We start from the raw sequence: 16,770 nt of genomic DNA, 5'->3' as shown, positions 1-16,770 counted from the left end.
ACTGACTACAGTGCTTTGAGCACTGGACCCATTCTCACAGTCCTGCACAGTGAGGCTGCAGTGTAAAATAAACACAAGGTCATTTGAAAGGATTTATGACATGTTTATGGGGCAACAGAATTCACATTCCTACTTCCTCTTCTACTGTTTATTCTCTGTGCTAACATAACTGCTGCCCCATCTCACATTCCCATTTCCTATCTTATCTGATGGGATTTTCAAAAACACTTAGCCAAGAGTAGTGTAAACACACACACACACACACACACACACACACAGGTTTGTTTTGCTAAAGTGAGGACATTCCATAGGTGTAATGATTTTTATACTGTACAAACTGTATATTCTATCCCCCTACACTACCCATACCCCTAAACCTGCCCATCACAGAAAACATTCTGCATTTTTACATTTTTAATAAAACAGTGTTTAGTTATTTTAAATATGAGCACTCATGAAATGTCCACATATTTCATGTTTACGTCGTAATACCAGTGTAATACCCAAGTCATTATACAAATTTGTGTCCACATAAATCACAAAAACGCACGCACACTTACACACACAGACAGACACACACACACACACACAGACACACACACACACGCACACACACACACACACACACACACACACACACACACACACACACACACACACACACACACACATACACGCACACACACATACACGTGCACACACACACACACACACACACACACACACACACACACACACACACACACACACACACACACACACACACACATACACGCACACACACACACATACACGTGCACACACACACACACCTTTGACAGCAAAAGGAAATAAAAAAAAAATCTGGTAACACTTTAGTATGAGGAACATATTCACTATTAACTATGACTTTTCCCTCAATAAACTCCTAATTTAATGCTTATTAATAGTAAGTTATTTGTTAAGTTTTGGGTAGGATTAAGATTGTAGAAGGTCATTCAGATTAAGGTATTAATATATGATTAATAATTACTATAAACAGCCAATATTGTAGTAATAAGCAACTAGTTAAAAGGCCCTAATATCAAGGATTTCAAGTTCTAAAATGAATTCTATCTATCTATCTATCTATCTATCTATCTATCTATCTATCTATCTATCTATCTATCTATCTATCTATCTATCTATCTATCTATCTATCTATCTATCTATCTATCTATCTATCTAATCACAATATCATAAGAAGAAAAAAAGGATGAAATCCAAGTTAAAGGCAACAGAGAGAAATAAAGTCATGGCAGAATGAAACATGTCATTATATGCTGATAGAAAGGCACACTGAGGCATATAATGTAATTACTTCCCAACTTTCACAGTGTGTCAATCACGCCACTATCTGCTTATGCTTTAATGGGATATTGAAATGTCCTCTCAGCTGAGAGGCAATGAAGGCTCCTGCTAATTAGTATGAACGAGGAGCGTTAAAATGAGTAATGCTGTGGAGGACAGGTTTTAATTGAGAATAATATAATGCTCTATCCCTCAAATTCATCAAAGCCACACACTAATTGCTCATCAAACTAATGTTGCTACAGACCATGTTTTACTTCCTGTACATTTTTGGACCAAGAAAGTTTCTTTGGTCTAATTGATGTTAGATAATTACAGTGACATCTTAGAGTAGGGTGACATACACATTTTATAAGACAGCGTTTATCTGAAATTTGGAGATAAGTAGATTACTAATTAAGTAATTACCAGTAGTGTGGTAATGACTCCTCGTGTGTCATTAGGTGAGCTGAAGTCTCTGGGCGTTTATCTTAGAAATGGACAATGATTTACTATTTATCATGGTCAACAAAGTATCACATCTCTTTCCAAAAGCTAGAACTATAACTTATGCAGTGTCTGAATGAGTATAACAATGAACAGACTGTGATATATTCATTTATTTAGAGCTGTATTTTGCTTTAACAAGCAAAAGGGGACCAAACTGTCTCAATTAGTATGAAAATATCTATCTTGAGCAATTAACACCCAAATTTCCATAACACATAGTATATAGTCCAAGGACTCGAATAGTTGAATCTGTTTGTTTACATGAATTATCCAAACCTACCAATTGACTTCACTAGTATGAATCGGACTTTATAATGATTTGAGACAGAGGACTGGTTCAGATAGAATGAATCAAACTTCTGGCACTATAGCACTAGAAGGAGAGCAAAATGGCTGTTTAGGTGAGTGATTTTGACTATTTCCTAGCAATTGGTTGTGAAAAAGTAACTTTACTTTACTTTTTGAAAAACTAAAAGTTACAGTACTTTGAAAATAGCTGAATCATTTTCACACTACTTATCAGGGGCACTACATTTTGTTAGTTAATCCCCATCACAGATTCTAAAAAGGTCCATTTATTTACTCTTAATTCAAACTACTGTACCAATGTGCAATGTATTTTTAAACCTTGTTCCTTTTACCAAAGACTATAGAATAACACAAGATGCGTTACTCGTATTGTTTTGAACATGAGCAAGTGCAACATGCAATATGGCGGAATTAATCTAAAATAAGGGCTGATCGCTGATTGGTAAAGTCATCACATCACCGTTAGAAGCTCCGGTTCCTATAGAAACAGTCAGACGCGCACTTCCTATAGAGAGATGCATTTAGGACTGCGCATGCGCGTTAACTTGATCCAGCCTGAAAAATATATTTTTTTTTCATGATTTGAGCGTTTAGCAACAAAATTTATGAGACAATTGTCATCAGATTTCATTGGTGATTTCAAATGTGAAATTGAATCTAAATCTTGGCAAACAGCTTTGGAGAATTTGATGTTTCCCCATTCAAAGAGATAGGAGCTGCACTTAAATGCCCGAGAGGCGTTTCAAAGATGGCTGCCAAGTGAAATTACTTTTCTTATACTTAATAGCATGAACATTTTGGGGAAGGTTGCCTTATTTTGTATAGCTATATTTGAGTCAGGAAAACTACTAATTCTTCAATCCGTATGAGATCTCACTTATGTATCATGAAATTCATGACCATATCCCAGCACATATGCCCAACATTGCAGCAAATTATTACCTACAGTACATTTCAACAGTGCAAAAACAACATTGCAACTGTAATGGCAGAGAAAGAGAGTGAGACAGAAAGATAGATTAGGATAGGGGGTAGTGAGAAAAAGAAAGCACTTTTATCTTTTATCTCTCTCATCATTGCTGAATGCTGTAATAGAGGCGATGGCCCCTGAGGGCTCTACATAAAATGCAAAGACAGCATATCCACACTGCATACTGCAGTATCAGCCATGATGTAGAGGGGAGGGGGTGAGGGTGGTAGAGAATCAGATCTTGTGAGAACAACATTTGTAAAGGCTAGAGTAAATTTATCCTCCTCTGATCCAGTGCAGCCTACTTGTTATTCTTACAGACTATTAAGATTCAAATGCATCAGTTTAGAGATAGAAACACTCCAAAATCAGCTACACCCAAGCACATCAGTGATCTCAGTGATATATAAGATACATCATTTAGTATTCAGTTAAGTTTTTAGATTCTTACTCAATTCTGCGGTGTGCCCTTATAAAATAAACATGGTAAATATTTAAGACCCTGCCTTTGCTTATATGACTGCACCGATGATAGAAAATGTATCAGACATTTCTTCTGAAGGGCTTTTGGACATGTGAGACCAGCCGAACACTTTTTTCAATGACAATTCGACTTTATTGCATTACAAAAGGGGGAGAGATCAAAGACCTCAGTGTCTGATAATGAAGACTGAAGGCCAAGCCAATCGCACAGACCCAACAGCCTGAGAATATTACTGCTGTATATGAATCCATGTATAATTGGGAAAAAAACGAAACAAAACATTGATATGTAAGAAGACTGTGGCTGAATCTTGAGTATCTATTCTATACACAGTGGAGCGAAGCTGATTTGTCAGTTTGCCAAGGTCACAGCAGAAGATGCTCTTCTTTAGATTCATAACAGAGAATAATTTGGAGCTCCGGGTGGAAAAGTAATGCTTTGGGTCACAGGTCCGAGGCCCAGAAGACAAGAGTCATTTTTAACAAATGCAAAATGTTGTGTAGGCTGCTATACGATAAATCACAAGGCTATACAGTACATGATTGAATTAGTATCTGTTGTAAAAGGGCACATGTGAGGTGTCATTATCACATTATATATTATGTTGGCCTATATAAAAATGCAGCTAAAAGATTTGCATTATGTGAAGTCTTTGGCCTTGTTTTATAATAAGCACAGATATGAATATTATTGATTCCACTGATGCCTCTTCTACATCCACAGATGTTCAGTCTAATTTAGAGCACACTGCCACAATGGAGAGATCACAGGCTTAATATGAGGGGCGCATAAATAAAGATTATTAGGTTAATTAATTATTTTGCATTTATTATTCTTTTATACCTCCACATAATTACTGTGGGCTGCTATAATTGAATTTGAACTTGTGCCAGAGTGGGATAATTTGTTTTCAGGTTACCAAATGGTGACAATGTTGCCGGGTGTAGAGGAAATGACATGAAGTGTGAGTGCGGCATAATTCATCTGTGCTCAGACGCTGACACCAAACCCACAGAGAGGAAATTAATTCAGTTTCCCCCCTGCCACATGGGCAAACAACATTACACACACAAATAAATAATAACAGAGAATCAAAGATGCTCCTGCACACATCAGATCGGGCGCATTCATCACCACACGTATCAAACGTAATAACAACAATGTGGAATGTGGAACACCCTCCTTATCTGATCATCAGTGTGTGTGTGTGTAGATAACATGCATGCCTGTGTTTGTCTGTCTGTTCATGCATGTGCATGTTTATTGTATGAGTGTCTGTCTGAGAGGAAGAAAGAAGAAGGAATTCTATGAATATAATGTGCATATATATGGCATGAATTTCTTTCCATTTTGTAAAATCCTTGGGCTTTGTAGATAATTTGAAATGTAAAAACTCATCATAATTAAATTTTTGGTAGTTGTTGCGTAATATAGGATTATGCATTGCGCGAGAGAGAACATTTTCAAAGGGAACACTGTGAATGCAAATGCAATCATGATTGCCACTTACCTTCCAGCCGAGCCTCTGTTTTGCTGTTGGAGTTACTTTCATCTATAGCTCTCTGATTCAAACCCATGGGATTACAGAACACATCCCAGCCATAATGTACTATACATGTCTGGCATTTTCGAGAAAACAAGTAACCTTTCAGATTGTTTGAATTGGATCAAAAATAAAACCTTTTTTTGTTTTATTTGTGGCACGGCATATGACATCATTCCCCTTTAAAATTTGGTTTTAAAGGGATAGGGGATAGTTTGCCCAAAAAATTATCCCATGATTTACTCACCCTCAAGCCATCCTGGGTGTTTATGAGGTGTATATCTTCTTTCAGATGAACACAATTGGAGAAATATTTAAATATCCTTAGTTCTCCAATTTTCACAATGGTTGTGAATGGGGGGCCGTGTTTTGAAGATGAAAAAAGTAATCCATACGACTCCAGTGAGTTAATAAAGGCCTTCTGAAGCGAAGCAATGCGTTTTTGTAAGAAAAATATCCATATTTAAAACTTTATAAATTCAAATAACTAGCTTCTGGCAGACAACTGTACGCAGAATGCACAAGTCAACTTGCACCAAATAAATAATCCTCTGACGCGATGTATGATGTAGGATGTAGGAGTAGCGCAAGCTTAGACGCCTCTCACGGTTCAAACACATAGGGCTTGGCAACAAATTTAAGCTCCTCTTCTCTTATATCGAAATCCTCCGACATTTCTCTTTAAAAATGATCGTTTTAGACTTATAAATCGTGACCGGTGATTTGTTTTGCTGTGTCCTCTGCGCCTCCACGTTCGTCATTACGTTGTGCGTCAGGTCAAAGGATACAAATCGACTTGCGCATTCTGCGTACGGTCGTCCACCGGAAGCTAGTTATTTGAATCTATAAAGTTTTAAATATGGATATTTTTCGTACAAAAACACATCGCTTCGCTTCAGAAGACCTTTATTAACCCCTGGAGTCGTATGCATTACTTTTTTTTAGATGGATGCATTATTTTTGGCTTCAAAATGCAGCCCCCCATTCAGAACCATTATAAACCTTGGAAGACTAATGATATTTTTTAAATATATCAACGATTGTGTTTGTCTGAAAGAAGATAGTCATATATACCTAGGATGGCTTGAGGGTGAGGAAATTTTCATTTTTGGGTGAACTATCCCTTTAATGCACAAAACTGTATTATTTCCTTACTTAATTTGTTTTTGTCATTGTACTCGTTTATGAATGTTGTAAATACATATAGCAAAGTCTAATGAAATAGCTTCAATGTGAGAAATGAGACAGAGCAACAAATAACTTTTAAAACATTGAGATTACTGTTCTGATTCTCTACAGTGTACATCTGTAGCCCCTGGTGGTCATAATTGAGAATGCTAGCCAGATGCTTCAACAAAACTGATTCAAAAATGATTTGGCTACAGGAACAAGTGACAGGTCTTTCACTTCCGCTCTCTTTCCGATTGCCCCACTGTCACCTTGCATTTGTTAAGAACTATACTACTAATGTACACTACTTTGATTCATTAAACATTGCTTACGCATAAAAAACATCACGAGAATAGATGAGCAGAAAGCTGCTTATTCACATGCAAATAGTATGCCTTTATTCTGTTCAAAGATCCTCTGACCCTTTTGAATTCTGATGAATTGCACTGAAAGAAAGTGCATATGGGTTGTTTTACTTAACTGTTATATATATATATATATATATATATATATATATATATATATATATATATATATATATATATATATATATATATATATATATATGTGTGTGTGTGTGTGTGTGTGTGTGTGTGTGCAAAAAAATGATATGACCCAATAAAATTATGTTTTTTTGTTCTAATTTATAATCAGTTTTTGTTTAATTAATCTACTTAAGATCAAAGTGCAGTTTCGTGTCCCTGTTCAAGCCTCGAACTGGGCAGAGGATTTTTAGTTCCCAGCATGCATATTTAATGTGTTTTTGAGCAAGATGAGAAAAGGAGGAGACTTGTTAGTGTTTAATGTCCTGTTGTGTTGGGATTTCTACAAGAGGTTCTGTGATGTAGATTTTTGGACTGCTTAGGATGAGGATGAGCAAATAGAAATGGAGATCATAATGAATGCTGCTTTAAACAAAGAGAACATATTTAATAGAACTGTTGAGTCATGACGTCTATTTGTAGGCCAACTCAAAAGCCTAATTCACCATGAGTTCCCTCGGGAATCTCCTTTAGAATAGCGGTTTTCTGATATGAATAAAAATCAGGCAAAAACGAAAGTCTCTTCAGGTAAAGGTTACTTACTCTGCTTTGCTAATCACAATCCAATGGCCTTAAAATGCAAATTCTTCAAATTATGAGATTATGAGTTTAATGTAGTGGCTAAACGTTGTCCATCAATGTAATGAACATCCATGCAGCTAATGTTCGCCGGGGGTTTCTTTCTGGGGCTGATAGGGGAGTGGCGATGGGTGTTCGGGGAGTGGTCGCAATGAGCCCCACTCTCTCCCATACTCCTCCATCACAGCTTGATGTTGGCTGAAGTAAACAGAAGACCATTGGCTGTTTAGAGTCCCTCAAGCGCTGTAATGAATATGTAAACACCGCTTCCCAAGTTTCTTGGACTAACGGTGCAATCGGACAGTATTATCCATGTGTCTGGAGGGCTTAATTTCTTTTAATTAGCCAAGCTTTGAGAGGTTAAAGTGTGTTCAGATCTCCCAACTGACCGGCAGCGCTTAATTTGAAACGCAAAGTGTGGATTGATGGAGGCGTCTTTGAAACACTGAGAGCGGGAACAACATTGTGTTTAAATCCAGCAACTGAGTGTGTCTGTGAATGTGTATCTGAGTGGAGAACATTGTAGCGGAGTTGCTGTTTGCCGGCTTTCTTTGTGTTGCTCTTCTCCAAGCATGCTTGAACCTCGCAGCGCTGGAGCAGTTTGAACATCGCCAAACCTCAACATCCCAAAACTATGGCCAGCGACCACTGCTTATAGAAGAGGATTACTAAAACTCCCTAAAACACCCTTTTACCCTTTCTCTGTCCCCCTGAGCTGCATTAAACCCGCGTTGTTCACCGCGTCGCTCTCATACATCGCGCCTGGATTGTTGAAGGACAAGTAAAAAATTGCGCCCTTTTCATAGAGCAGCGCTTCGCCGAGAGGAAACATGGATGTATTTTATCCGTCTGCCGGAGGGAATTCTATTCCTGGAGATCCACAGAACCTGGATTTTTCCCACTGCCTGGGATACTACAACTACAACAAGGTGGGAGACGCTGTTTAAAGCCCTGAGCTGGTGTTTCCAAACTAGGAGCGCAAAGTTGATTCTCTGCTTGGTTCAGTAGATTTTAAATGGCGAGCGTATGCGACTGTATACTTCTTTTTATCCAATTTAAGTTAGACAAGGCAACTCTGGAGAGGTTTATTGAAAGGGTCGCGTTGTTTTCAGTGATTTTACTTCGTGAAGCACCATTCAGAGCAGGTGGAAGAGCTACAGCCAAACACGCTCACTTGTGGCAAGCCAATTTAACATTTATTCTTTAAGATTAAACAGTATCTGTTTTTATATAACTAGTACTTCTTTTTAAATAACAAGTAGTCCAATAGTGACTTATGACTAATAGTATATCAGTTTCACTTGTAACTATTCTGTTCACTAGCTAATGATACTTTGCTACTCGATATGAAAAGGAACTATTGCTTCTAGCAACAAAATGCAAATTTATGTCTGTCTGTGTTCTTATTGTTACTAGTACCTATTCCAGTACCAATACCAGTACTTATGTATTGGATACTAGTACTTATCTATGAAACGCTTATAACATTTCTTATCTTTCAAGTTACAATAGCTTTTTTTTGTCATATATGACTCATCAGAAGACCTACTTTATAGTTTAAATAAAATCTTACTAGTAAAAATTAGGTTGCATTTTAGTGTCTATTCAGTTTCTATTAGGAAAACTGGTGATTAATAGCAAAGGGAGGATAGTAAAGTAGCATATAATGAATAGCTCTAGAGAAACCGACAGATTAGTCATTATTAGTTTACTTGCTAGTAATTTAAAAATTACAACACAAAAATAGTTAAGAAATAAATGTTAAATGGCTTGCCATATTCCCCATTCTTTCTGTTTTCAGTTTCTAAGTCCTCTGTTATTTTCCTTGAACAGTTTTGAGTCAGCCAATGTTAAACAATTTAGAGCGATTTGGCACAAGTGACAACCCCACTTTGTCCTGGTCACATCCTTTTTGACTGTAAGTTAGTTCCAAAGTCTCACACGTCTATAGATTTAGTAATGACTCTAATAAAGCAGAGTGATACATGCCTTCAGCAGTTAAATAAGACTTTCAGACAAAAGGCTGTCAGTGTTACAGGACAATGCATGAATTGTGCTGCCTTACAGACTCTGCTTGATATGACAGGAATGTTTTTATTTGCTCCTAGGGGAACAGTTCTGTGATTACAGGATTTTAGCCCTGCCAAATGTTGTTGTTTAGTAACTCACAAAAGTATAAAATCACATTTCATATTTTTTTTGATGGCATGTGTTCTCTGTGTTACAGGAGCTTGACTTTGTTTATACAGCTTTACCATCAGAGACTACATTATTTTGAACCTATGATAAATAGTGTCAGAATTGTCAGTTAAGTCAAAGTGATACAGTAATAGATTGCAAATCTGCTTTATTGTAAAAAAGGTTTCTCTGCCATTCCCTGTTCCAACTTATTTGAGTTATATGTTGTTAACATATACAAGGGGTGGGGAACTCAGGAGAGCCTCAGTTCTGCAGAGTTCAGCTCCAACCCTGATTAAAAACTCACCTGCCTGTAGCTTCCTAGTAACCCTAGCTTGTTCAGGTGTGTTTGATTAGGGTTGCAGGATTGTGGCTCTTCAGCGCCAACATTCGCCACCCCTGACATAAACCATAGTTTGCATATAAAACGTTTGTTTTGTTTTGATCATTGAGTCTTTGAAGCTAACTTGCCTGTACTTCTACTTTGTTTATCACCTGCCAACACAGTTATATGAAGACTGATAAATCTAAAGCATAAGTGAAGTTTTAACTGCCAGCCTTAACATAACTTAATGCTGTTTTAATTAGCTTATATGAAGTACAGTGTTGATAATGTCACTGCAAATACCATGGCTCAGAATAAAGCACTAGAACCATATTTACTACAGTGTTAACCATCAGTGGCAGTGTCCAGTCATTTTTAGGGACTGTCAGAGGTGCTCAGATTGTGTTTTGAGAACAGAGTTTTCCATAGATAAGCAATACACAAACATTATTTGGAGCACTATGATAGTAAGATAGTAAGAATATCTCTATCTCATGATATTTTATTATTTTGATGTTGTTGTGACTACATATATTTTTGATTGTCATTTTAAAGGTGCCATAGAAATGAAAATTCAATTTACCTTCGCATAGTCGAATAACAAGAGTTCAGTACATGGAAATGACATACAGTGAGTATCAAACACCATTGTTTCCTCCTCCTTATGTAAATTTGATTTGTTTAAAAGACCTCCAAAGAACAGGCAATTCTCAACATAACACCGACTGTTACGCAATATTTGGGATCATTAATATGTATGCCCCAATATTTCCATATGCCAGCTCATGATCAAGGCATTAGACAAGGGCAGGCAGTATTAACGCCTGGGTCTGTGCACAGCTGAATCATCAGACTAGGTAAGCAAGCAAGGACAATAGCGAAAAATGGCAGATTGAGCGATAATAACTGACATGATCCATGATATCATGATATTTTTAGTGATATTTGTAAATTGTCTTTCTAAATGTTTTGTTACCATGTTGCTAATGTACTGTTAAATGACAAGACCGTCGTTATTTTTTTTATTTTTAAACACTTGCAGACTGTATAATTAATAAACACAACTTCATTCTTTATAAATCTCTCCAACAGTGTGTAATGTTAGCTTTAGCCCGTTAGCCACGGAGTATACCCTCAAACTCATTCAGAATCAAATGTAAACATCCAAATAAATACTATACTTATATGATCCGATGTATGCATGCAGCATGTGTGACGAACATTTTGTAAAGATCCATTTTGAGGGTTATATTAGCTGTGTGGACTTTTTTTTAATGCAATTTATTATAGAGTTGTGAGCTTGGGGGCGGGGAGCACAAGGATTTAAAGGGGAAGCATCCTGAATCAACACATTTATAATGATGCCCCCAAAATAGGCAGTTAAAAAAAATGTATATATATATAAAAAAAAAAAAATCAATAGGGTATTTTGAGCTGAAACTTCACAGACACATTCAGGGGACACATTAAGGCCAGAACACACCAAGTGGCAGCGTCTGTGTCCAAAGATGCCCTGACACACCAAACCGACGCTAAAAAAGCCGACGGCCAAGTAACACGTCAGTTCTGTGCCTGCGTGAGATGAAATGCCTTTCCGAACCAGCAGGCGGCAGTAGCTGAACAGCCAATCACAATGATCAGATGGCCTGACGGACCGACGATTCAACATTTCGAATCGGCCGAAAAAAAGCTTACAAGGACCAACTTTAGCCGACGGTGCGGAACACACTGAGAAAACTTAGTTGGCCGACGACGAAAAACTGCCCGACGGCCGACCTTCGCCTTGGTGTATTCCGGCCTTTAGACTTATATTACATCTTGTGAAAAAGCATTCTAGGGCACCTTTAAATGCATTAGGTTAGTCATCCCACACTTAGGCTCCTGTTCTTACTTGTATTCCTTTTTGCAAAAGTCCTGGTAGATTCAGTCCAATTTTAATGAAGTCCACAGCACAATAACATTGCTTTCAGACATCACATCTTTCTTTATATCTACAGTAAAAACAAAATGACTGACATAAACTTAATTTGGTACTGAAATAAATCCAGAAACCATGTAAGGATGAGATGGAAAAAAGTGGCAGATGGGAGAAATAAAAGGAGCAGGACACTGTAATCATCTCCACTCTGAATGTTCATAATGCAGGTTCAGGTGTATCAAGAAAAAAAAAGGACGGTTTGAAATGTTGAAACCAAAATCATAGGCATTAAAAAGGTCAACGATCACAACTGATTTGCAAACAGTATAAGAGGTGTGTCCCATTGACAGTTCTAATAAATGAATCATTTTAGTGCAGTAACCGATCCGGGTCTGTGGATGTTCTAAAATTGAACTTTAGGGTAACCGGTTAAAGGCCTGTATCCTTGAGGCAGCTATAAGGGGTCTTGATTTGTGTCTGCAGCCACACTGTATGCAGTGGATTCTGGGTAATGAGTGTGGTTTGTGCAGGAGCATTGGGTTTATGAAGCGAACACATGTGGTAGCAGTCAGTGAAATTTACTAGAAAAGTGTTCCTGATGGCTTAAATAAACCAATGCTTACATTTGCTGAATGCAACGTGATTTTATTTTTGGCTTTTATATTTGTAGTTTAGAGATTTGTGGAGTTTTGAATGACACATTTAAATGATGTTTCTGTTTCTGCTCTGTGTTTGGTCTAGTTTTGGTTTGTATTCGATCAACAGTACTTAAATATCAAAGACAGATCTGTCACACTAAACTGAGCCCATGTGCTCGTTTTATAATTTTGTGAGTTTGTGGTAGCATTTACATAATGTCAGGTAAGAGTAATTTGCATCCTAGGTCAATAGTTATATTTACTCTGATCATTTACAGATGGAGCTTTTTTTATTATGCCAAGGCATTAAATTTAACTGATAATTCTGACTGAAAACATTCAAAGTTGTTGCTAAGGAGATAGTTTAATGATTACATGGATAATGAGACTTTACATTTTGGCAGGGAATGTCCATCTTTCATTTGGTGGATGTCAGCATTCCTAACCCTATTCACTCTCTCTCTTTCTCTCTATCCCCCTCTCTCTCTCATGAAAGGCATCATTCAGTTATGCAAGAGATGGATGATTCTCTTTGTCCTGTTGTCCTGGAAATGTTTGTGTGTGTATGCATTTTGAACTTGATATAAACAGATCGCTTTAGAACTGCTGCAAAGTTTTGCACACTAATTCACTCATTGTTTAAATGTAAAAGGCTCGATGTATGTTGTGCAAATTGTACAACAAAACAAAACAAAACCATAAAAGGTCCATATAGTCAACACTGAGGTTTTTTATTATACAAACTCCCTGCAGGGAATGACAAGTTGTGTGGGTTTAGTCAGACTGTTTATAGAACAAATCAGAGATTGTTTTGACATACTAAGTTATTGCAATTTCAAATGACATTTACTTTCTTTTGATAGCCAACTATCAGTGTTTACACAATTATCTGTCATAACAGTCAGATGTCAGTATATCATTTCTTCACAAATGTTGCTCAGAATTGCACACATTTCTTCAACAAAAAAAACAAAAAACAAAAAAAAAGTGAAAATATATTTACTGAAAGAGAAAGTTTGGGTAAAGACAGTACAGGAAGGAAGTCTCGTTAAATGCAAATTTGCAGGGGCCGAAACTGTTATTATAAGGAAATACTGATGGTGGGTGACTTGGAAAAAATGTATATTCTGTGAAATATTGCTTCAATTTGCTTTTCTTAAACTATTTATCCTAAGTTACATTTTGAGTAACACTCTTAATAAAGACGAGTCGAGTGAAGGAAATAACTTTTACGTAAACTATTTTTAGGAGCCGGCACTGATCTGATTATGAAGTGTGCACATGAAATGAGTAGATACAATCATATATAGCAAACTGTACAGACTTTGAAGGATGTAGGTGCTGTTTCATGATCCTGTGCTGAAGACAAAGGCTAGAGGAAATGAAGTGACAGCATTTGAAGACATCAAATAACAGTGTCGTCTGCATTCAAATGCATGAACTCACTTGTTTACACCCATATAGACTCTCGTCCCTCAGGTATATAGCTTTTCAATTCAGGCCTAGTGTTGATCCATACAGCAGGGGTTAAATTACTCCCCAAACGTGTTCTTTCATTCAGATCTGTGTACATTGATACAATGAATGTACACAGTAGGTGTCATTACACACATGGACAGGAAGCAGCATAGATCTGATTCGTAAGTTTTAATCGATGTAATGTAATCCCTCTTTGTAGAGGAAGTGGATATGTGTGTTTGTAGAGATTCTTGAGCAGATTTTTTCTGAATGGTTTCTGTTTTTTTGTCAGATGTTGCTTGGTGTCAGAAGACAATTTTGGGGAAAAAATCTTATAAAAGTCTTATGATTTGGTAAAAGGTCACAGGTGAAGATAGTTTGGCGGTCTGTTTTTGTCCATGCAATGAAAGTCAATGGAGCTAAAAAAGAAAAACAATAAACAAAACAAAATACAGGGACATATATATATATGTATATATATATATATATATATATATATATATATATATAAATAAATCTTCTTTTGTGTTTTGCAGAAGAAAGGAAGTCATACAGGTTTGGAATGACATGATGATGAGTAAATGATGATAACAGAATTTTTATTTTTGGCTGAACTATCCCTTTAACTGTCTGATCGTCAGCGGAAGAAAATAGCAACTGTTAGTTGATATGTGAACGCTGTAAATGATATAGGGTTTCACTTTCAATCTCCATTCAAGCAACATAGCTTTTTGAGAGCAGGAGCACATGTCAGTGTGCAGTGGGTCTGAAATGTTTCTCATTGCTTTTGCCAGGAATACTGATGTAGTTATTGAAATTGGCAAGCTTTCATCAGCATATGATTTCACCAGTATTATATCCTAAAATGGCAAACAGATGCAAAGATTGTCATTTGGAGTTTGGTGTTTGTGGCAGGGTACACATAATCTGCTACTGAGTGTTCAGATCTTGTACTAACACTTAACAAAATGATGCGCCAATCACATTGTGTTTTCAGTCATTTGCGTCTTTACCGAAGTACTGACCACTTTCTGTCTTGTGGTCTTCTCTCCTGCCTGTTTCTATTTTCTTGTTCTCTTTTTATTGATCCATTTATTGAAGTGAACTTGGACTTAATGTGATTTTTGCCTCCAGGACCAGAAGTCATGGTACTAGTTGCATATGACCATGTTGTATAACCTACATAATGCATCTCATTCTGTGCATGGGAAGTGTTATCATTCAGTGTAAACAGCAATGTAATTCACTCAAGTCCTCCACAGCTAACCATGAACAATGGCCATCTCGGATACATCAGTGATTGATGAAAGAAAGGTAACCATGCCAGTACAAGCCCCAGGCTCAAGAGCTCATTTCCACTAACCCCTATCAGCATAGTCTTTAATAGTGGCTATGATTGATTTAGTAGCTGGCTGATATGATGTTGTGTGCCTGGGCAAATATGTAAATTTGTAGCTGACACACACCATTAGCCAGGCTGGATCATGCTCTGTAAATCATGTCTTTAATCCAGAGGGGGACTTGAGTTACATTACATGAGTCACACATTTAAGGACTTGTGACTTGTTTGACAAAACGAAGAAAATGTCTTGACCCTGTAGGTGATATTTCATTGGAATTATATAAGCAAAGTTAAAAAAATATGACATTTGATTTACTATAAAACTAATATAATGTTTATGCATCACACCTTTGTGCACATTCCTTTTTACGTAGGCATATTTGCATTTATTTGATCATTAATTTATTTACTCTTATATTTAATTATTTAATTACTTTTATTATCACAGAAATTACGCACAAACTGTGATTCTGTCATTCAACCAAAAAATAAAAAATTGACCAAGCTTTTTGCAGATGCTTAACGACACATATTTTCTCAGAGATTAATCTACTTCAACATATGCTGATAACGGTATAGAACTTTAAGTTATTTTCTTAATATTTCTCTTGTGATCCATACGTTAGTGAAAAAAATTAGAAGAAAAGTATTTTGTTTTAAATAGTTTTTGAAAGTTGGTGTTTGAAATAAAGCTGCTCTTAATTTTAATTGATGACTGATTATTGCAGTGTTGAAACCTAGACTGTTATTATATCACTTTAATTATATGATTCATTGTATAATAGATGATAGACCTAAATGTTTTAAAACATTTTTTAATGAGGAGTAAGATAATCTATCTAATCTTGTATTATGATGCGCTAAGATATTATGGCAGGGCAAATGAGCTGTAATATTTATTTATATTTAAATTTGTGTCTCATCTGGGTGTTGTTCTGCTTTAACTGATGGAGTAAACTTCTGTTTTTGCTGTAAGTGAGAGATGTTTGTGAATGTGTTTGATGAAAGAGTAAAATAATAAATGAAACACGAGGCAATGTAATCCTGTATTCCTACATATGTGTGTTTTTTTTTTTTTTTTTTTTTATTGGGAGAGGGAGAGGGAAGGAAGGTGAGACAAAGAAAAAGAAAGGCATCATTGATCCTGAGCTGCTGAAAACTGTCACCAAATCTTCCCCTGAGATTGTGTTGAACAAAGGTTTGATGGCTCCTCTTCAAGACAGGAATGTGCCCCATGCTAAGGGCACAGTACATCTGACAACACATTGTGCCGATGCCAGTCAGCTATGTGGAGAGGGTTTAGCATGTCCTCCTTCTTTTGTTAGTATCCCAGCAGAAATTCTGATTCTCATCCTGTTCCAAAACACTTCTCAAATCTTATTTTAACAAAACAAAGGGTGCCAATCTGGAATGCTGATCACTCAAAAGATATTCCAGTTATGACAATGGCTTCCGAAAAGAGAGAAGGGAAACTTTTCCATGCATTGTTTTAGTTT

The 16,770-nt window shown here is 36.6% G+C and overlaps 1 protein-coding gene across 1 annotated transcript in view; it reads left to right on the top strand.

Moving 5' to 3' along the window:
- The first annotated feature begins 8,126 nt into the window (after positions 1–8,126).
- The window catches only part of tox3 (TOX high mobility group box family member 3), a 51,534-nt gene continuing 42,890 nt past the window's right edge, over positions 8,127–16,770 (top strand). The window contains exon 1 of the mRNA XM_067400895.1: positions 8,127–8,344. Within this exon, the coding sequence (XP_067256996.1) occupies positions 8,246–8,344 (99 nt within the window). The 5' untranslated portion in view covers positions 8,127–8,245. The remainder of the gene's footprint in view (positions 8,345–16,770) is intronic.

The sequence above is a fragment of the Chanodichthys erythropterus genome, chromosome 11 (assembly GCF_024489055.1).
Source record: "Chanodichthys erythropterus isolate Z2021 chromosome 11, ASM2448905v1, whole genome shotgun sequence".
NCBI classification, from domain to species: Eukaryota; Metazoa; Chordata; class Actinopteri; order Cypriniformes; family Xenocyprididae; genus Chanodichthys; species Chanodichthys erythropterus.
Note: the sequence above shows the minus strand (reverse complement) of the source record. Positions and strands in the feature narration are given on the sequence as shown.